Raw genomic sequence first — 22,892 nt, 5'->3', positions numbered from 1 at the left:
TCATAAACAGAAATTCTAGAAACATTTCACACATTTTAAACAAAGGCTTATTTCTAAAACAGTGATTTAAAAACACAGAAGCTTGTTTTTAACTGTTAAATATAAAACCCACAAATATTAAAATTTAGACTTCAGGAACGCCTTCCCTTCACATTGTATATTACTATTCTAAACCACAGATGCAACTGCCTATATACACACTCTTAAAAAAACAAACAAACAAACAAACAAAAAAACACCTCAAAAATGCTGTTGAGTATGAACTACAGACCACAGGAATTTCTTACTAAAAGGTTTAAAAGTAAAGAGGCATTACTGTGGCAAGGAGAATAAAAACATAGAGTAAATATGACCATAGTAAATAATTTTAGCCTATATTTATACTAAGGTTGGTACAAATTTAGGCTAATTTCCTAAATACATTTTATCTAAATGAGTAACTTCAAACTACCATTAGAATTAGTAACATTCTCATAATTAGAAAAACAATGTTTTGAAATTTTTAAGAGAATAAACAGGTGCTTCAAGAACTTAAAACAAAAAAAAAAAATTAAGACTGGAAAAGACTTTAGATTTTTATTAGAGATTTTTTTAAGAATTTTTGGACGTACGGGTAATAACAGAATTACTCGGGAAATACATACTTTTCTATCGTGGGGAGGGCCAGTGCTGCCGTCACTCCTGCTTGGAATTACATCTGCCTCAGGCTGCCCTGAAGTATGTTCTTCTGGTTCACATTCCCTTGAGGAAACATCTATTTTTTCTGTTTTTTCTAGGTCTGCCACCATTTCCTCTCCCACATGGACCTCTCCAGATCCACTCTCCCAAGAGACAGAACTCTCTGTTTCTGTGTCTTTCTGTGACTCTCCGTTTGCTTCCTCTATGGCAGTCTTCTCTCCTGAGACCACGACCATGGAGGAGACGTCTCCTTCCCCAGTGTCCTCCAGGCTAAGCTCCTTTCCTTCTGCAGCCCTCGACTCCACTCCCACCTCCGCTCTGCATGGGCTGCCACACGGATCCTCTTCGCTGGCCAACTGCTCCACAGGAACGCCTGCTGCCTTTTCTCTCTGGGAAGTTTCTCCTCCAATTTCTTCCAGGGGTGTTTCCATTTCACCCCTGGCTTTGGCCTCCTCTGCATCCTTTATTGGTGCAGATATTTCTTGTCTTTCAGTTTCCTCTGAATATGCCTCCCTTTCTTCAATGCTATCCATCATATCTGGTGTGCTCTCTTTCATGGCCAACTCTTTTCCAGGTTCTTGCAAATCTGTCTCTGGTTCACTAACTGGACTGACCTCCTTGGGGCCATTTTCCTGTAAAAATATTTCTTTTCTTCCAGTTTCCCCCAAATTTGTGCAAATTTCCCCAGTGATATCAATCAGTTCTGGCATTTTCTCCATAGAAGAAGTCTCATTTAAAGATGCTTTCAAACCTGCCTCTGTTTCCATAGGGATGTCAATCATTTCTACTCCCATCTCCCCTGGGCAAGTATCTCTTCCAATTGTTTCCAAACCTGTCTCCATTTCCATAGTGACATCCGTCATTTCTGACATCTTCACATTAGAAGCTGTGTCATTTCTGCCACTGTCTTTCACATCTGATTCTGAGTCCTCGGTGGAAGCAGCAGTAAGAGGAGCAGCAGGTACACTTGGTACCTCCTCCCTTGGGGAAGGGTCTGCTCTCGGAATGTCTTCCCAAGTTGCCGTAATTTCTCCAGAAATAGGTGTCTCCTCTAGTATCCCTTCCTTGGAGGATATCCTTCTTCTTCTTCCTGTATTTGGTTTTGGTTTCTGAAATCTTGTCCTTAGAACTGGGGCTTGTTTCAGTTTATTTCCTTTATTACCTTCTTGAATACTAAAAAAAGAAAAGAAAAGAGAAAAAAAAACAAAGATGAGAAGACACAAATTTTAATCCAGATTGCCAGTTGAACAGATTACAGGTATAAAATCCCTATAGAAACACTTAAAACTCTCAAATTTTAAAAAAGACAGATTTGCCAGGCAAAGTGGCACTTGCCTTTAATTCTAGAACTCAGGACATAGGAGCAAGACAATTTCTGTGACTTTGAGGTCAACTAGTCTACAAAGTCATTTCTAGGACAGCCAAGCTTATATAAAGAATTCTGTCTCAAAAGATAGATAAAATAAAACTTTAAAGATATATAAGACCCAGCACACACTTAATCCCAGCACACACACACACACACACACACACACACACGAGGAATATGCTACTTCCTGTGCACATTTCATTAGTTACTAATCTATTCTGCTTGAAATAACTTATCTTTCATAATGAGTTTTGACAACTGTCTTAGTCAGGGTTTCTACCGCTAGATGAAAACACCATGACCAAAAAGCAAATTGGGGAAGAAAGAATTTATTTGGTTTACACTTCTATATCATAATCTATCACTGGAGGAAGCTGGGACAGGATCTCAAGCAGGGCTGGAACCTAAAGGTAGGTGCTGATGCAGAGGCCATAGAGGGCTGTTATTTACTGGCTTGCTTCCCCTGGCTTATTGAACCCAGGGCTACAGCCCAGGAATGGCACCACCCACAAGGGGCTGGGCCCTTCCCCAGTGATCACTAATTGAGAAAACGCCTTGCAGCTGGATCTCATGAAGGCATTTGTCTCAAATGAAGATCCTTTCTTTCTGATGACTCTAGCTTGTGTCAAGTTGACACATAAAACCAGCCTGTACAATCACACTTGACAGATACTTCAGAATAAGACAGGCTTTTGAACTATATTTAATTGAGGTATTTATAGCTAACATGAACTTCAATAGCTGATAATATTAAGTAAAAATTTAATAGAAACCACAAAAGGAAATTTAATACTAGTGATGGAAGATTTTTGTTTATGATTCTTTTCATTTCTACAAAGAAACAGGTAAGACAGAACATGTGTGCTATGATGGTGGGGAGCGCAATACTGAGAGTTAAAGGGTTAAGTGTGGGCTGGATTTGAGGAAAATGAAACAAGAAAATTAACCAAAACTAAGAAAGTATAAGAAACCACTACAGAAACCCCACTACTTTGTAAGCTAATTTTACTCTCTCTCTCTCTCTCTCTCTCTCTCTCTCTCTCTCTCTCTCTCTCTTTCTCTCTTTCTTTCTCACTCACTCACTCACTTTTAAGGAGTTTTAATACAGACACCTTCTATGGGCAAACAATGCTTTCCTGAGTTTCAGTGTCAGATATGAGATACTTTATGAGTTATTGGGCAGGAAGGCTGCTGAGGTCACTCAAACAACAGAAGCTATCACCATTGCTCTTGCTTGTTCACCATAACTAGATGGTAAGATCCTATTGCTGAAGAAGACACAATACACTCTTGGTTGCAGAACATAGAAAAATCAAACTGGAACTAAGCAGAAAACCTCCTCCCTGCTGCCTACTTTTCATAGTGTGGCAAGATGCTATGCAAACACTGGGGAAGAAAGTCATCAAGGGTCTAACCCAGTGAACCCTGAAGCTACAATACTGACCTACCAGGCAAGGTGTGCCCACTGGTGCAATAGTGTCATCAAGATATATGTGTGTGCTTTCGTGTGCATGTGGACATGTTCATACACCAAGCATGTGTGGGAAATAATCTCTTTCTGACTGAATCTGAAGCCTACATAAGAGGAGGGAACTGATGCTTTGTACTATAAACCTGCTCAAAAGCCCAGCCCTGAGGAGGTTATGGCCCAGCTAGGAACCTTATACTGTTGTTTCCCTAGATAGATATGGTATCCAACTATCTTTTGAGTATTTGTGCTGAGACATAGCTATTAGGACTGCTGTTAACCTTGGGCAGAGAAGTCTCTGTATTGGTTAACAGGTAATTTAGAGACTCATACCTGGTCAAAGTGTTCAAAATAAGACTGTTGAGTGCTAGCCAGAAATGAGATATATGTATGAACCCCCTTAAGACTTGGGGACATTATGGAAGGGGGGTAGAAAGAATGGATTAGCCAGAGGATGAGGAAGAGTGCTGTAAAGTGCCGTCTTCTGAACATGGCATGGCCTTTGCACTCATGGAGTCAGCACAGCTCTGGTTAACTGCACAAGATTAAGCTAACAAGACCAGTCAGCATTCCAACAGGAGCACTAACAAGACCCATTTGGTTATCAAAAGCAAGTAAACAGAACTGGGACAGACATGAGGATGGAAACAGAAGGGGTGTACAGCTTGGGAGGAGGCTCTCCGGAGCAGATACAATCAAGAATATTACATACATGAATGATGAATATTGGGCCCCAAGAGAGCTCAGCAGGCAAAGGCCCTTGCCACCAAGCCTAATGCCCTGGCCCTACATTTATCATGAAAGCAGACAAATCGACAGACAAGAATAAGCCAAGAGGCGTGCATACATCTGTAATTCCAGTACTGGAAGGAAAAGAATGAAGGAACAGAAGTTTTTGACCATCCTTAGTTACATGGACTTGAAGCCAACCTGAACTACATCAAACTGTTTCAAATCACCTCCAAATACAAACATATATTCACTTGAGGTATAAAGGATTTTAAATATCCTAGAGTAAGTTTCAAAGAAACATGACTTGATCTAAGAATCTTTAGCGTACTCTTCCTTCTGAGACTCCTTCCCTTCTCTAACAGAATCTTCAACAGAACAGTGTTCAGAGTAAAGGTGAAACTGCCTATTATCTATACAGTCACAAAATCAGGTAAAACAGCTCAAAACTCTTTCCAGGGTTCCTGGATATGTAAAGGTCAGAAGTACCACATGGTAAAGCAGTAAACGCACTACCTTTACGGAGGGAAGTTTTGGGTTGGTTCTGGAGCAAACCTTTAAACCTAGTACTTAGGAGGCAGAGCCAGGCTCTTTGAGTTTGAAGCCAGCCTGGTCTACAGAGGGAGTAGTAGGTCAGCCAAGGATACACAGAGAGACCCTGTCTCAGAAAACAAACAAACAAAAAAACTCAAAAAACAAAAAAACAGAGGGAGGCATATGGTGTACGCATCCAGCTACACTGGGAGGTGGTGGCAGGAGAAGGAAGAAGTTCAAGGTCACCCTCATGTACAGAGTGAAGGTAAAGCCACTCTGGGTTACACAAAACCCTCTCAAAAAATAAAACAAGTAAACAAACAAATAAGTAAATTAAAACATTAGCCAGAGTGCTAAAATTCAATAAACACTCAAAAACTTAGTTTTTTTCTAAGACACCAAAATTAAAGGAATCTCATTTAAACTTAGATAATATAAATACAAAACCAGTAGGTCAGATAAATAAAATCTATTATCTGAGATGTGTAACAAGGACTACACCTGTACAGGGCACATTAGTAGTTAAATAGCTGAAGGACCACTAAGAAGAAAAGAAATATATAATGGAAGGAACTCTTAAAGTGAAGAAAACCTAGCCAGCCTTCATTTCAAGGTAGAAATTATTTAAATAGGTCTAAAAAGTATATCATAGGCCAGACTTTAAATATAAATGTTAAAGAACAGATACATGGAAGTCCATGCTGTTACCTCTGCATCTATGTACTTCAAATATTACAATACTATAAGCATCCTAATAATCCCATCAATCTGGTTTGGTAAAATCACAAGCAAAATAATAAACAGGAACTCTGGCTATGAGAAGGGTGAGTTCTACATCTATTGACCTAATTTTAGAAAATCAAACACTTCCAAGAAGTAACATTCTTATTTGGATATAGACACCTAATACACAGTAGGTGAAAATGATATACCTATTAACAAAGATCCTAGTTTATATTAAATAGCTTTCTTCAAGCCATCTGTAACTTACATGAAAGCTATGATATAATCATCTTTGAAAAGTTATTCTTTTTAATTAATTAAGTTATTTATTTTCTTTAAATGTAGGAGTGAGCTATCTGCGTGTACACCTACAATCCAGCATAGGGCAACAGATTCCTTTATAGACAGTCGTGAGCCGCCATGTGGTTGCTGGGAATTGAACTCAGGACCTCTGGAAGAGCAAGCAGCCAGTGTTCTTAACTGCTGAACCATCTCAGCAGCCTGAAAAGAATTATTCTCAAACATTTTTAAACTAAAGCTATATATAATGACAACTCACAATTACATTATTTGATATGAGGGTGCGGCACATGCACCAAATGGACATGGAGGTCAGAGGACAACTTACGGGCATCAGTTCTCTTGTTTTGCCCAATGAGACCCAGAGATGGAAATCAGGTCATCAGACTTGACAGCAAGTACATCTTTATCCAGTGAATAATCTTGCCAACCTTGCCAACCCCTATCCCCCCTTTTTTAAAAAGATGTATTATTACTTTATATGCCTGTGTATTTATATATACCACATGCATTCTAGGGCCCACAGAGGCCAGAGGGCACCGAGTGCCTTAGAACTGGATATGCATCTGTTATGCCGGGTGGTGTGGTGCTTAGCATGGAAGCTGCCTCATCTGCAAGAGCAGTAAGCAATCTTACAGCTGAGCCTTCTCTGTAGCACCTTAAATATTTTTAGACACAATATAAACTGAGACACACAGAGGCAAGTTAGTTTTTGTAGAGTCAGTGAGATGGCTCAGGTGGTGTGCTTCCTTCAAAGCCTGATGACCCAAGTTCCATTTCCAGGTCACGGGGGTGAGAGGAGAGAACTGACTGCCAACATTGTCCTGCCCTCCACACGCACACTGTGCATGCATGCACTCCGCCTCTCCTCAAACACAGTAAGTCATATCTTGATTTGTTTAAAACTTACTGAGCCCTAAAGCCATACTGAAAACTTCAAAACTATGTAACTGATAAGACATTGCTTACCTTGGGCATTCACTAAGAACCTTGGGCTGATCAGCCTGCATATTTTCCAAAGGGTCCTTTTTTTCAGGCTGTGGCACAGTATCTTCACGTTGTAAGTTTTTATGTGACTCACTTCCCATTTGTGGAGGAATCTGAATAACAATAAAGTTCATCATATCTTACCTTTCAAAATAAAATGCAAACCTTTTAAAAATTTTACTGAAAAATACATCTTAGTCAGGGTTAGATGCACACAACACTTCCTGCATTACAACACTTGGAAGGTAAATGCAGAAAGATAACATTATCAAACAAGCCAAGGCTACAAAGGGAATTTAAGAACAACCCATGACAAAAGATCCCCATCTCATTTGAGTAAAAGTAAAAAATGTTTTTTAAAAGTGACAAAATTATAAAGTAAGATAAAAACAGTTTAATGTTTTTCTTTACGCTATCTTAGAAAATTCCATAAGCTACCCCTTTACCATGTCTCAAAGTCCTATTCTTGTCTGTCCATTCATAAAGCAATGTTTCAGACTCCTCCTCTACCTTCTCCTCTATTTCAGTCCGTTTCCATCTTATTAGTCAGAATCTTCCAATGTTTTATATTTCTAAATACTTATTAGTATAAGTACATTAGAAACTATAAGAACTATAACAAGAGACAAGGACAGGGATGTGGCTCAGTTGGTAGAGAGCTTGTATAGCATGCACAAAGCCCTGGGGTCAATCCCCAGCACCACATTAAAAAACGGGCATGGTAGCATGTGCCTACATTCTTAGCATTTGGGTGGAGGGAGGAGGATCAGAGTTCAAGGTTATCCTCATTTATACAATAAGTTGGAAGCCAGTCAGGGATCTGTCTAGATATATAATTTATTATGTAATTATATATTACATTTGTTATATATCTAAACAAATATATTTATTTAGATGATTAAAATATTAAAAAATATTTCTAACTGAAATATTAAAAAAAGAAAATTATAGCAGAAAGAAATAAAATCTTAAGTCATGATAACTTTCTGCTTTCTTCAACAGCATATATAATAATCTACAACTCCATGAGCCAGGGGTAGAGTTCAACAGTGAGAGTACCTTCTTAGCAGGGAAGAGGTCTTAGGTTTGGTGTTTTACAAACCACAAGCACCCACAACGGTGCATGCACACACACAATTTATTATCTCTGTTTTGGGAATTATACTTGAAACACTTCCAGTATTTTGTTTAAGCCAATGTTAAAGTTAACATATATGACCATCTTTTGAAAAGGAGGCTGAGAATGTGGCTCAAGGGCACAGTGCTTGCTTGAGAACCAAGGTGCAATCTCAGGCACAGGGAAAAACCAAGTCCAAATATGGAGTATGATGAGAGCAAACCAATATTTAGACTCTGACTGAAATATAAAAGAGAAGTATAAAAGAGTCGTATACAATGCTGAAATATCTAAAACAATGTAACACAAACAAAACGCCTCACTACGAGATTTCAGCCACAAATGTAATGAAACATACACGAGCTTATTTTAAAAGAACAAAAGGCTTACAGTAAGACTTATTTATATAGTTGCTCAATAAATGTTATCAGAGTCAATCTACTCACAGCAACACAGGATTCATCTTCACTTTTCTCTGCATGAGTCCCACTTTTTTCCTGTGAGGTGAGAATTTCTTTTTTTTCTGCAGCTTTCACTACATTTGGCTTTGGTCTTTGCATTCTACTCCTCAGTAGTCGGGTAGGTCTTAAGACTTTTGCCTGACTATCCTCCTGGACACAGGATTTTTCACTCAAACTATAATCACAAAGAAGTAAAGATTACAGCAAAGTCACAAAATTGCTTGGTTATATAAACAAGCAAATCGTGTTAAATACAAAATACTTTCCAAGTATTCTCAAGAACATCTTGACAGATATTCACCACACATCTACACTCTACAGACACAGTCCTGGAAGCCTAGCTGTAGACACCATGAACAGATACCACCTCATCCCCTCCCAAGAGACCAATCTGCTTATGCCAATATCCCTTCCCTATCATCGATGATGAACTGAAATCCCTCTGAAAGTCTAAGTGCAAAGTAGAACTCTGACAGCAGCTGGTAAGAAAAATCAAACACTATCACCACCCTTTTCTGTACATTCCATATAAATATATAAATCATACCCCCCAGCCAGACCCAGTGTGTAAAAATGAAGAAACACCTGGATACGTGCAAAAAACCGTTTGAGAAGAAATAGGTGTAAACCTTGAGGAAAGACCCTGATAAACACCTTAGCAAAATGTTCTGCAGCAAGCAGTGGTGTTGACTCTTACAGACATAAATGTTACAGACATCTGGATCCTCTAGATGATAGGTGATATTAAGGTTCTCAGGAGAATCAAAGAGAAACGTTATCCTGTGCCTCAATTCATTAATGCTGCACAATAAAACCATCCTTAAAAACTATCAAAATTTCACTTCAAAAATGGAAAAACCTGTATCTGCCAAACATGTGATTCTATTACTTCTTTCAGAACACCACTGTTTAATGCCAGAGAATTAGAGCTAACTTATAGAATAGCATCCCACTGAATAGCCCAGAATCTACTGATCACAACCATATTTGAAGATCAACTGTTCTATTGAGTTAAATATTCCTTTAGAAGTCAAATCACTTATTTTAAATACAACCATCCACAAACACATATCTTATTCATTTATTTGACAAGACTTAGTAGTAAATTGAAGGAAGCACAAAACTGCTAACTCAATGGTATGATCATTTAAAAACTTCATTTACTTATTTTTGAGACTAGTCTCCTGTATGAGGCCATCAGCCTCAAAACCACCCTGTGGACGAGGATAACCTTCACCATCTGACTCTCACCTCTGTCTCTCAAGTGCTGACATCACAAGCATGTGCCACCACGCCTGGCTTATGTGTGGTTCCTGACAGAACCCAGAGCTGTGTACACGACAGGCAATCAGATGCAGCCCTAGCTCTACCTGCACCCTCATTTCTATCTGTAATACCAAGCACAGAGAGCATCAGTAAAGATTCCTACTACCTATAATGAAAATAGACTTGATCAACCATAGTTGAAAATTCTGACTTTATTAAAAACAAAAACAAACAAAGAATGATAATTACAGCCATTCCTGAAGGTCACTTCTTCCCAAGTACTTACTCAGACACAGCTTCAGCACCTGGCCTTGCTCTGTCTGCATTCTCTGTTACAAAATTTTCAGATTCATTCACTCTCTCCTTTTCCATGTGATTCTGTAAATGTAATTTTTTACATTTAAGCTACTTACAATAAAATGTTCCATTGAATGGGAATTAAAAACAAACTAATCTTGAATGTTTTATATTTATAACAAGGCAATTTTCTAAAAATTCTAAATACTTATGGAAATATTATAAAACACATAATCTTACAAATTGTTAGAAGACACTTACCAACATCAAGAGTCATTAAAATACTGATATTCTTTGACCATGAATATCATCTAAAACTATTTTAAGAAAGTAACTGAAGAGATCAGGTATGGTAGCTTTAATCCCAGCAGTTAGAAAGCAGAGACAGACAGATCTCTCTGGGCTAAAGAACCAGCTTGGTCACTGGGCAGTGGTGGTGCATGCCTTTAATCCCAGCACTTGGGAGGCAGAGACAGGCAGATTTCTGAGTTCGAGGCCAGCCTGGTCTACAGAGTGAGTTCCAGGACAGCCCAGGCTATAAAGAGAAACCCTGTCTTGAAAAACCAAAAAAAAAAAAAAAAAAAAAAAAGAAAAACAACTGAGAGGTGCAAAGGGAAAGATCCTTGGCAAAGCCTCGCAGCCTGACTTATCTCTAAGAAACCACACTAGAAAAAGAAAACCAACTGCCTAGCAACTGTCCTGTGGTTCCACACACACACAAACTATGGAATTAAAAAAAAATTACCTAAAGTAATGTAAAAATATGTAAGTATTAGAATATTTACCATAATATTATAAAAAACAACCTACATTGTTAGCTTAAGTTTTCCAATAATAGAGGAATGGTTAAATAAATTCAGTGATACTACATTGCTTAAGTTAATAAAGATGTTTTCTAAAGATATTTAAATAGCACTGAAAAGAAGTTTATGAAATTTTAAATGCCGAACGAAGAAAATGAATAAACCCTGAGAGGTATTGAATATACATATGGCTGAGTGTGGAGACGCTTGTGACTCACAGTCTATAGCTCCAACCCTGGCTTTTATCCTCCATACCAAAGGAAGAAAAACAGAAACTTGAAAAGATAAGTGTGAAGAGCGGTTACAATTTAGATAATAAAATTCTACATAAAATCTGGGCCACCATAATGGCTCAGTGGGTCAAAGAACTAAACGCCAAACCTGATGACATGAGTTTAATCCCCCAAACCACAGATACAGAATCAAGTACTGTAAGCTGTCCTCTGACCTCCATGTGTATGCTGTTGCCTCCTCCACAAATAACTAAATGTTTACATAAGTTTCTATCATATCAGATTGTAATGATTTAACATTAAAAAGATTATAGGAAATAAAGACATAGCTTAGTGGAAAGGCACTTGCAAAGCCCTGGGTTTGCGTCCTAGAACTGTCAAAAAAGCAAATAACTATTTCACCAGGATCAAGATGAAAATCAATGGTAGAGCACTTACCAGCACCTATGAGACTCTGAGTCCCATATATGACAATTAAAATAAGGATAAAAGAAAAAACCTAAATAGCATTTTAAGTGTTTTAGAAACATTTAAAATAATTTTAAGACTAAAGCTCACAGAAATATAAATATAAGACCTATTTTTAAAAGACTCATTTTACTAATTATCTATGCCTACTTGCATGCCTACAGATGACTATGTGTAGGTACCTGAGAGTCAGGAGGAGGAGGAGGCAGGTTGCCCTAAGCTGGGATTCCAGAAGGTTGTGAATTACCTGGTGTGAGGGCTAGGAACAAAATTCAGGCCCATTCATAGAACAGCACATGCTTTTAACTGCTGGGCCATCTCCCCAACCTAGGATCATGTATTTAATGCAAATCACAATCTAGGAACTTTCTTTTAGCACTGCATAGTACCAGCCATAAAAATATTCTGAACAATACTTTGAACCATAATCACAACACTAACAATTTTTTTCATAAGAAAGCTCTGTTTGCCACACATGGTGGCCATCCCATTAATCCTAACACTCTAGGGATCTTTGCAAGTTCTAGGCAAGCCTGGTCTACATGATCTGATTTACAGGCCAACCAGGGCTAGAGTGAGACCCTGACTCAAAAACAATAAAACCCTACTTACAAAATTATTTACTAATGTTAAAGAACAAAAAATGAAAATCTCTGGGCCCAGAGAGATAACTCCAAAAGAAGGGTGATCATCATCCCAGCGCTGGGAAGACGGAGACCAGCAGAGCCCTAGAACTCACCAACAAGCCATCCTAGCTTAACTGATAAGCCTCAGAAAGAAAAGAAACCTTATCTGAAGGAACAAGGTAGATGCTCCTGAGACCCAACACCAAAGCTGACCTCTGACTTCTACATACATGTGCACATATATGTGCCCACAAAGATGCAAGCAACACAAACATGAAATCACACATATGAGAAACATTTTGAACAAACGCTTTACACAATTAAAAAAGAGAGCTGGGAGATGTGGGTCGGCAGGTCAGTGGTAAATGTTTGCCCAGCACGAGCTAGGTTTAACCTCTAGCACCACAAACAAAAAAGAAAGAAAAAAGGGAACATTTAATTTATCATAACTGAGATTTCTTTTCAAATGTTATAGCCTATATTCTAAAGAAAACATATGAAACAGACTAATAAAAACAAATCTAATTTTAGGTTTTAATATTTTCCTATCTGTATCAGTGACTTGAATTACAAGCTAAATATTTTATTTGTAATTACTTAGAAAGTATTTTATACTTTGAATTTCCACATACTCTCTTAAGCCACACCTTCTCAGCTGCAGTTTCTGCAGGGGAGTTCTTGTTCCTTTCATCTTGTCTGTCTTGTGAGACAGCTGACTTCTTCCCAATTGCCCTTGACAGATTAGGCTTAGGTCTCTGCAGTCGACTTCTTGATTTTGGTTTGACAGTTTCTGTCTGTTCAGTCTCTCTTTAAAAAAAAAAAAAAAATTTGAATTACAACCAACATATAGTCATAATCAAATAAAACTTTTCTAAAAAGCTAGAAAAAAAGACAGCTGGATCTTAAAAGAGTTCCTTAAAGCTTATTGAGGATTAGAATAACAAAGAACACACATGGTATTCACTCACTGATTATTGGATATTAGCCCAGAACCTTGAAATGCCCAAGATTCAACTCACAGGCCACATGAAGCTCATGAAGAAGGAAGACCAAGTGGGGGTGATTCAGTCCTTCTTAGAAGGAGCAACAAAATACTCAAGGGAGCAAATATGGAGACAAAGTGAGGGACAGAAACTGAAGGAGGGGCCGTTTGAAGACCATTCCACCTGAGTATCCATCCCATGTGCAGTCACCAAAGGTAGATGCTGATGTGGAAGTCAGGAAGTGCATGCTGATAAGAGCCTGATATAGCTGTCTCCTCAGAGGTCTGCAGAGTCTGACATATTCAGAGGCAGATGCTCACAGCTAGCCATTGAACTGATCATGGGGTTCCCAGTGGAGGAGTTAGAGTGAAGGCCACTGGTGCTGAAAGGGTTTGCAGCCCCATGAGGAGAGCAACAATACCAACCAACCAGAGCTCCCAGGGTCTAAACCACCAGCCTGGGAGCACTTAGGGAGGGATCCATGGCTTCAGCTGTATACCTAAGAGCGGAGGGCCCTGTCGAGCATAGGTGGGAGAAGAGAACCTTGGCCTCATGAAGGCTGGACGCCCCAGGGGGTGGGAATTGGCGGGTGGGGAGGTGGGAGTGGGGGGCTATGTGGGGGTACATCCGCAGAGAAGCAGGAGGAGGGGTGAGGGGATAGGGGGTTCCTGGGTGAGTGGGGGATGGGGTAAGGGGACAACATATGAAATGTAAATAAAACATCCAATAAAAAAAAATAAAAAAAATTAAAAAAATAAAAAATAAATAAAAATAAAAAAAGAATAACAAAGAAAACTGAAAAATAGGTTTATTCTATCAGATGTTAAAAATACATCATCAACAATTAAATACAAATAGACTTATAAACACGTAAATAAACATAATAGAAAATTACTCCAAAACAGTTAGGATTTTAGAACACAATAGAGATCGTCTCTCAAACAGAGAAGTTGAAATGCGTGACAGAATTTAAAAATGCATGTTTAGTGGTACTTTAAATCCAGCTCTCAGGAGGAAGAGGTTAAGACCTCTCTAATTTTGAGAGCAGACTGAAATACACAGCAAGTCCCAGGATAGCCAGCACTACACAGCAAGACGTTTTCTCAAAACACAAAAACAAAGTAATAAAAAATAAAATAAACATTAGAACAGACTAACAAATAAAACAGAGCCGGCTCCATCTCGTGTCTATGCTGATAACATGTTCCTAGAAGATCAAACATTTATGAAGACACAGAAAACAAGAAAAATTACTTTATAAACTTGACCAGAAGAAAATCTAGGATTTCATAGAAAGTGAAAGATATTTAGAAATCTGATAATATAGAAGTGAAAACCTGGAGGCTAGAGAGCTGGCTCGTAGATGAAGGCATTTGCCATCAAGAGACTAGTTCCTGGAACCCACATGATAGGAGAGCACCAACTCCCACAAGTTGTCCTCTGATCTTTGCATGTGCAGGAACACAGAGACAGAAACATGGATGTATATGCTTTACAGAAACAGTTCCAATTTTAAAATCTTCACTTAAAAATATACTTGTAAGATCCCTCCCCTCACATATCCCCCACCAGAGGGGTCTATCTGGGGCACAGCTGCAAAGACAGGAGCCTAGCATAACTCTCCTGAGAGGCTTCTTCCAGCAGCTGATGGAAACAGATACAAAGATCCATAGCCAAACATCAGTTCAAGGAGTCCTGAAGAGTTGGGGACATGAATGAGCAAGTGGGGGGCTGGGAGGGGGTGACCACATTGTTTAAGGACACCACAAGAAGACCTACAGAGTCAACTAACCTGGGACCATGGGCACTCACAGAGACTGTATGAACCACCAACCAAAGAGCATGCAGAGGCTGGACCTAGGCCCCCTAAACATTTGTAACAGCTGTGCAGCTTGGTCTTTATGTAGGTCCCCTAACAATTGAATCGGGGCTGTCTCAGACTCTGTTGCCTGCCATTGGATCCCTTCTCCTAGCTGGACAGCATGGTAGGGGCAAGGTGGGACAGGATGCACTAAGTCCTGCTGCAACTAGATGTCCCCAGGAAAGCAGGGTAGTACTGGGGGGGGGGGGGGTTCCTCCTTCTCTGAGAAGGGGAGTTAATAGAGAAAGGACCTGTGAGGGTGGGACTAGGAAGAGGGGATGGGGCTGCAACTGGTATGTAAAGTCAACAAATTAATTAATTAAATAATGAAAGAAAAAAAACCCTTGTAATCTAGCATAGAAGTAAAAGCATAAGATCCAAGCGTTTGTAGAAACGACCTCAGTGGCCATGAGCAGAGAACAAACAACACAGACATACAAGCAAACACTACTAAATTAGAAAAATAAAGATACTTTTTACAGCTGGGCAGTTGTGGCATGCCTTTATTCCTGGCACTCAAAGGCAGAGACAGGCAGATTTCTGAGTTTGAGGCTGCCAGCCTGGTCTACAGAGTGAGTTACAGGACAGCCAGGGCTACACAGAGAAACCCTGTCTCAAAGAAGGAAAAAAGAAAAAGAAGATAATTTTTTGCATAAACGTATGGGAAGACACTGCAAAATGTTCTATATGAGTACATTACAATTAAGTCTGAAAACGTCATGAAGCCATTTGTATTTGTTCAACATACACATAAAGAAGGGGCATCTCGTTTGTTAGAGTGGAAGACACAGCAGACAACTTTACTGTGTTTTTATACTTTTTTCATGTTTAATCAAACAAACATAGTTTATCCCAAAAATTAAGTTAAAAAATATGATTCCCAGTGTGGCATGCTTTCCTGAAAGTCAGCATTCATGAGGTCGACAGCTTTCCTCCTCCTTCTCATGTGCATGTGGTGTACCTGTGCACTCACGCTCATGTGTGGATTCGGGTGGGTTCCTCCTCCTTCTCATGTGCATGTGGTGTACCTGTGCACTCACGCTCATGTGTGGATGCGGGTGGGTGTGGTGCACTATGGTGACTATTCCTTGTGGTCAATTTGACTATATCTAGAATTAACTAAAATCCAAATGGGTACATACACCTGTGAGGGATTTTTTCTTTCTTAAACAATTTGAAGTGGGAAGACCCACATCTAATCTGGGTCTTTGATGTATGAAGCTGCATGTTTAATCCAGATCTTTAGAGATTGGGAGGTGCCACCTTTGAGGCCACATTTTTTTTTTTTTTTGTGGCAGCCTATATAAAGAATGTGGAAGAAGGAAGCACTTGCCCTTGGCCTGCTTGCTTGCACTGGCAAGTCTATTCCTTCACTAACATTAGAGCCTATTTCTTTGGGATCCTAGTATATACCAAAACCCAGCTAAGACATCCAGCCTCGTGGACTGAACAATTACTGAATTCTTGAACCTTCCACTGACAGACAGCCATCATTAGACTACATGGACAACAGCCTGCAAATCATTTTAATAAATTTCCTTTTTTGTGCATATCTTTACCTATGTATGTATATACCTACATCACCTCAGGCTTTTCCACCCACACCCCAGTTCCCAAAATAACAACTCTGAGACTATTTATGAATACATGCTTAGGCTGTAAGCTCGGGTTTATTCCCCAACTAGCTCATAATTTAACTCGTTCATTCTAAGTGTCACATGGCTGGTTTCCTTTTCTCGGTTTCTTGTGTCTGTTTCCTCAGAGGTCTCAACACACAACTCTATCCTGGAGTTTCTCTCTCCCTACCAACACTCCCACCTCCTATTTCTAGTCTAAGCTAATAGGCCATCAGATTTATATTGACAAATGGTGCTTCCATACAGTACACAAGAGATTTTACCTTTCTATCTATCTACCTATATACATACATATATATATTCATATGTATGCGTATGTGAGAACATCTCTTAAGTGCTGCTCCTCTAAAGAACCCTGATGAATACAAGACCCAAGACTGATGTCAGAAACCTTCCTCAGTCACTCCTTCTCCTTATTCTTTGAGTCTCTCAATCAAACCCTGTGCTTGCTAATTATAAGTAGGCTAACAGCAGCATTTCTTTTCCTTCTGCTTTGTTGTTGGTTTGGTCAGTTGGGTTTTTTTGCTTTTGTTTGTTTTGTTTGTTTGTTTTTTGGTTTTATTGGTTTGTGTGTGTGTATGCATGTGAGTGTGTGTGTGTGTGCGCACACATGTGTTTGCTTTTTTGAGACAGGGTCTCTATCTGTAGACCAGGCTGGCCTGGAACTCAGAGATTATCCTGGCTCTGCCTCCCCAAGTGCTAGGATTAAAGGCACATTTCCCCCTGACAAGCTCAATTTTCTTTCCATAATAACCCGAAAGTGAAAAATCCCAAGAGAAAAAAAAATAAGTAAAAAATTTTGATGACATGTGATTAACAGACCACTGTAAAATTACTTATTAAGTGATCTACATATTAATAGTCCCTTCTAGTGGGGTGTTAGTAGCGCACACCTTTGATCCCAGTGCTTGGGAGACAGAGGTAGGTGTACCACTATGAGTTTGGCCATAGAGTTTGGTCACCTGGTCTTACAGAGTGAGTTTTAGGACAGCCAAGAATACATAGAGAAACTCTGTTTCAAAAAAACAAAAAATACAAAAATAAAAAAAAAGTTATTTAAGAACTTTAACAAGGGGACAAAGAATATCTCAGCAGTTAAGAGCTTCTGGTTTTGGTTCCTGGCACCACAAAGAGTGGTTCACAGTGCTTCTAATTCCAAGAGGATCTGGTGTGTACACACGCACATACACACACATTCACACACACTCACACAGAAATACACACACATGCATACACACACATACACACACATTCACACAGAGATACACACATGCATACACACACACACTCACACAAATACACACACAGAGATACATGCATACACACATACACACATAATTTAAAATAAATATGTACCTTTAAAAAGGAAGTTATCAAAGGCATGAGATACAGCTCAGCCTTCAATCTTAGAAGACTTTCCCAGTATGTGTGATGTCCTGAGTTTAATCCCAGAATCAAAAAATGAAAATGTTTAATAACCTTATCAAATTTTTACAAATGAGTCATACACTTACGGTGATTTAGTCTTCAGGTCAACACTCTTTCCTTCTGAACAGGTACTTTCAGCACTATTCATGTCACCAGAGGTAGCACTTCCGGGTTCTAACACAGATAAATCCACAACACATGACTCTGAGGACTCACTTGCTAGTGGCATGATGTCTTCTTGATTACTAAGGAAGGGAAAATGTATCAGGAGGAAAAGAATTCCTAGAAATAAATTTTCATACCAAATTTCATACCAAAAGATATTGTGAGTATACCGCTTTGGTGTAAAGCCTCTTTTCACTGCTCAGGAACTAGCCACTTTGCTTTTAAGACGGAGTCTTTCATTGACCTGAGGCTCACCGATTAGCCTAGCCGACCAGCCATTGCTGGTGAGCAAGCCCAAGGGAATGATCTTATCTCTGCCTATACACACTGGGATTATCAATATGTGCTACTACACTAGTTTTTTATATGGGTGATAGGAACTAAACTTGATCGTGGTGGTCCATGCCTGTAAACCTAGCACCTAGGAGTCTACAACAGGAGGATTTGTCTGTGTGCTTTTTGTCTTGGTGGCAGTTAACTACTGAGTTGTCCCAGGAAACCTGAGTCTGTCAGGTAGCCCATCCTAACCTTGCCCTTACAGTTTTCCTGCCTTAGGCTCCTCAGTGCTGGGTTTTTAGGTGTGTACCAACACACCATGCTTGAATATAATACACAATGACTGACATAAGAAACTTAACCAAGAGGCTGGACAAACAGCTTGCAGTTAGGAATGCATGCTGCTCTTGCAGAGGTCACATGTTCAGTTCCTAGCACCTATATCAGGTAGTCACAATCACCTATAATTTCAGTTTAGAGGAATTCAATGATTCTGTGGGTCCCTGCACTGATGTGCACATATCCACAAAGATATATACACACGCACAAATAATTAAAAATAAAAATAAATCTTTTAAAAAATTAAGATACAACAATCCAAGTTATTTGAGACCCTAATTAAAAAGGTTTGAAAATAAATAAATAAATAAATGAAACAAAACAAACAGAAAAAGAAGTGTAAACCCACGACAGTTGGAGACTTCAATATTCCTCTCTCAGGAATCAACAGAAGATGCAAATAAAGCTAGTTATCAGGTTCCTACCATGTGGAAGGGATGGGGTCCATTCTCATCTCCATCTCTTCACTGGAAGCTAAACCTGCAGTGTCATCTATGTTTTGTGCAAAGGAAGGTATCTGTTCTTTATTGCATTCACTTTCATTTTCTTCAGAAGGACATGTATCTAAGAATATAAAACACACGTTATTCCAAAAAATAGCAAAGATATCTATATTTTAAAGCATAAGGAATTTCCACGTATGCTGGGGACAGCATGCAATGACAGGGACTGCCTGCAGTAGCCTGGAATGGAGACATCTCAGAAGCCCAAGTCCACAGCAACTCCTTGTAAAGAGGGTGGCATTTGGGACCTTGAGAAGCAGGAGACATATCCTTCCAGGGCACCCGCCATCTGAAACAAGGGATCGCCACAGCAGGCTGGGATGGAGACATTTCAGTAGCCCACAGCAGCTCTATGTAACAAACAGTTGTTCCCATTTCTCCTAACCTTAGCCCTGGACAATGGCTGTATAGATTTCATCTGTGCGTGACTGCTTTTCAGTTGGCCTTAGTGTGCATAACTATTCTATTATATCTGACTTTCCTACTTCTTTCTCCTTCTGCTCTGGTGAATTTTGTGAAATTAGGTGTTCCTTGATGTAATGATTCTTAAACAATTAAAAATTGAGGCACTGGGCATAGCACAGCACAGTCCTAATGGCCCAGGTGCGTGCTGTGTGTTCTCATCTTGGAAACAATGCAATAACTGAACAATGATAGTTCCAGATTAATACTGGACTTGCAAAGGAAGTTTGAAGAAATTATTAGAAAATAAAATAGAGCCAACATTGGGACCCTGAGAAAGGAAAAAACTATTAAAGCTACGAAATAAGTTTTATGCAACATTTAAGAGTGGTTCCTGGATAAGCAAGTATAGAGTATGCAAAATCTTATACTAGTAAAATTAAGTCAAAACACTGGGACTCTTAGGAGAGTCAAGTGCAATGTGCAGAAGCAGAAAGCTAGTGGAACTACTGAGTTAAGGGTTAACTTGATTCTTTCCGGCCACTGCCTGGCAGCTTTGCCCATGTTACTTATCATTAGAGCTTCACAGGAAAATGCAAGCAGCTGACCTCGGAGCTCTGAGCTCTAAAGTATAATAAGTCAGAAGTGAAAATTTAAATAATGATAAGTTTGCAATTATTATTATTTTGGCTATAGGCCTGGGAATAGGGGAAGCTTGAAACTTTGGGGAACAACTGTAATGCTTAATTCTTCATGGGATGTGGTTATTCTTTTGAATTTGATTTGGCAATGATTATACAATGTCTTTTTTTTTTCTATCTGCTTTTGGAGTAACAATACAAGACTGGGACAAGAGACAGGTGAATGAGCATGAAGAGAGACTGTGAGGTGTGTGTGGAGAGTGCACACAACCACTTAATAGGCATTAGTAATTGCTATTATCCACAAGGATAGCATCTGTCATACTCATTACTATACATGTCTTTTCATGTAAAACAGAGGTTCTTAGGATGAGCTTGGAACTTACTCTTGCATATTTCTGCTTCAGGAGGGCTCGAATGAACAAGAACCCTCTCTAAAAGATTTGTTGCGTCCTGTTTATCAGCTTCACCTTGGTTCCTCTTCCTCTCTTTCTCTTGATTTTGGTCTTGCTCTAACATAGCTTGTTCTAAGTGCTGTCCTGATGAACTTGGTGATTCTTCCTCATTGACAGTCTGAGCATCCTTTTGAGATCTTTCTGGATCTGAAATGTTACTATTTACAGACTCATCTGGATCGTCATTCACTTCTTCACTGGTTACTGTTTTTGCTAAAAATGAGAGGAATTGTTATAACTACATGAACTACTTACAGAAAACTTATTGAAAAGGAAGATGATAAATACTGAAAAGTATATTCTGTCATGTTACTTTTGTGCAAAAAAAAAAAAAAAAAAAAAAAACCTGAGGACACACTAAAATAGGGAATGAGGAAATCAGTTCTAACATTCACATAGGCAGTTGTAAACCACACCAACAGGGGTGCTGGGAACTGACTGCCAGTCAGATATAAGAGTAACAAAGCATTCTTAACCTCTGAGCCATCTCTCCAGTCATGTCAGGCCTCACTGCAAAGCACCAATTCATCCGCACACACTCATACATGTAACGGACAAGCAAAAGTATAAGTCATCAAAAGGGAGCTGCTGCTTTGCCCCAGATAACTGGCAAAACAATTTTTTTATTATTATTATTATTACTAAATAATTATTATTTTTAATTCCCTTCTACTGTGCACTCAAGTAGATGTCCATTACCTAATTAACACTTGAACTCTCAATTAATAAGAAACAATAGCATAATTCACCACTAAATGAAACCCCACAATCAGTACCTTTTACATTTTTCCGTGGTTTGGAGGCCTTTTCCTTTAAACTCTGACATTTAGTAGATTTTTTTCTTTTTTCTTCTTCAGCAAGAACTTTCTGAAGCAAATGAGCAAAAAAATCGAAGTCAAAAGGGCGTTTTTCCTCTGTTTAAAGAAAGGGGGAAAATGTTAAGTTTTTTATTTTTTAAAAAATAGCTTTTCCTAGTTTTTAAAGTATTACAACATCCAGAACAAATGGACTTATTATTAATAAACAGAGTATGGATAAACATGTAACATTATCAAGTAATAAAGGAAAAAGGTAATTTAACAAATAAGGGCTATGTCTATAAAAGCTCAGCCCTTATATAGCATGCCCTGGGTTCAAGCCCTACCATCAAAAACATAAGTTATTAGGTTGGCATAAAATGAAGTGCTGTTTTTGACAGTCAGTTTTATGTCATAAATAATTTCAAATACATCTTTCTTAATCAAGATAAAAACCATTCCAAGCAACACATCTTTGCTAATTAAAAATAAAGGTGTTTTGTTTTGAATACTGTAGAGTAAACTCCACGTTTGGGATTCAATGAACTAATGGAAAGCATTTTCTGGTATAAAATATTTTCCTTTTAAAAAACAATGTTGAGACACTTGAAGAAGTGGTAATCAACTGGAAAAGGGTCAGGTGAACATGGTAGATAAAGCATTATCCTGTAGCCTGAGCCAGGAGTGATGGCACACAGCTTTTATTCCAAAGGCAGGCAGATCTCTATGTAAATGTAAGGCTACCTGGGCCTGCATAGCAAGTTCCACATCAGGCAGGGTTCTACAGTGAGACCCTGACTCAAAACAACAAATTTGTAGCCTAATTCATTCAAGTTTCAACTTCTAAAGTATCAGTTGTGTGACAGAAGGCTGGGCATTGTGGAGAATCAGGCCCTTTCTGCTGACCAATGCTGGCTGCATAGATCATAGATTTGTTAGTCAAATTTCTTAAATGTAACAGTTCCATTAGACTTCAGAAAGTTGTGGATTAGATTGGTGAGAGACCACCAGACAGTAATCATGACTCTCATCTTTTTGGGGGGGCTCAAGTTTGACTTTGGGAAGTGGCTGCTTTGAAGCTTCATCTCAGTCCATCACTGTTGGTCACAGCTGTTGTCTTACACTATTCACATTTTATTATACATCACAGCACCACCCACTTTTCACTGCATGTCACAACCCCATAAAGAAATGGTACACTGAGTGCAGAGCTACAACAGCAGTTCAAAATGATGACTTTTTTATTGGGCTTTCTCATGTTTCCAATTTGCTTCAAATGTCAAAAATCCACACTGAGTTCTGCAGCAACATTTTAGTTGTAAAAGGATCACAGATTCACCAACTAC

The 22,892-nt window shown here is 38.9% G+C and overlaps 1 protein-coding gene across 2 annotated transcripts in view; it reads right to left on the bottom strand.

Annotated features, from left to right (window-relative positions):
* Bdp1 (B double prime 1, subunit of RNA polymerase III transcription initiation factor IIIB) overlaps positions 1 to 22,892 on the bottom strand; it is a 90,226-nt gene that overhangs the window by 42,549 nt on the left and 24,785 nt on the right. For both annotated transcript variants that reach the window (XM_028790216.1, XM_028790217.1), the window contains exons 9-17: positions 21,526 to 21,663; positions 20,681 to 20,962; positions 19,174 to 19,312; positions 18,055 to 18,213; positions 12,707 to 12,866; positions 9,919 to 10,010; positions 8,352 to 8,541; positions 6,771 to 6,901; positions 645 to 1,851 (exon numbers count right to left, since the gene is read on the bottom strand). In XM_028790216.1, the coding sequence (XP_028646049.1) occupies positions 645 to 1,851; positions 6,771 to 6,901; positions 8,352 to 8,541; positions 9,919 to 10,010; positions 12,707 to 12,866; positions 18,055 to 18,213; positions 19,174 to 19,312; positions 20,681 to 20,962; positions 21,526 to 21,663 (2,498 nt within the window). The remainder of the gene's footprint in view (positions 1 to 644; positions 1,852 to 6,770; positions 6,902 to 8,351; positions 8,542 to 9,918; positions 10,011 to 12,706; positions 12,867 to 18,054; positions 18,214 to 19,173; positions 19,313 to 20,680; positions 20,963 to 21,525; positions 21,664 to 22,892) is intronic.

This window comes from Grammomys surdaster, unplaced genomic scaffold (genome assembly GCF_004785775.1).
Source record: "Grammomys surdaster isolate TR1022 unplaced genomic scaffold, NIH_TR_1.0 125876, whole genome shotgun sequence".
In the NCBI taxonomy this organism is placed as follows: Eukaryota; Metazoa; Chordata; class Mammalia; order Rodentia; family Muridae; genus Grammomys; species Grammomys surdaster.
The sequence above is the reverse complement of the archived record's forward strand: the minus strand, read 5'-3'. Positions and strand labels throughout refer to the sequence as shown.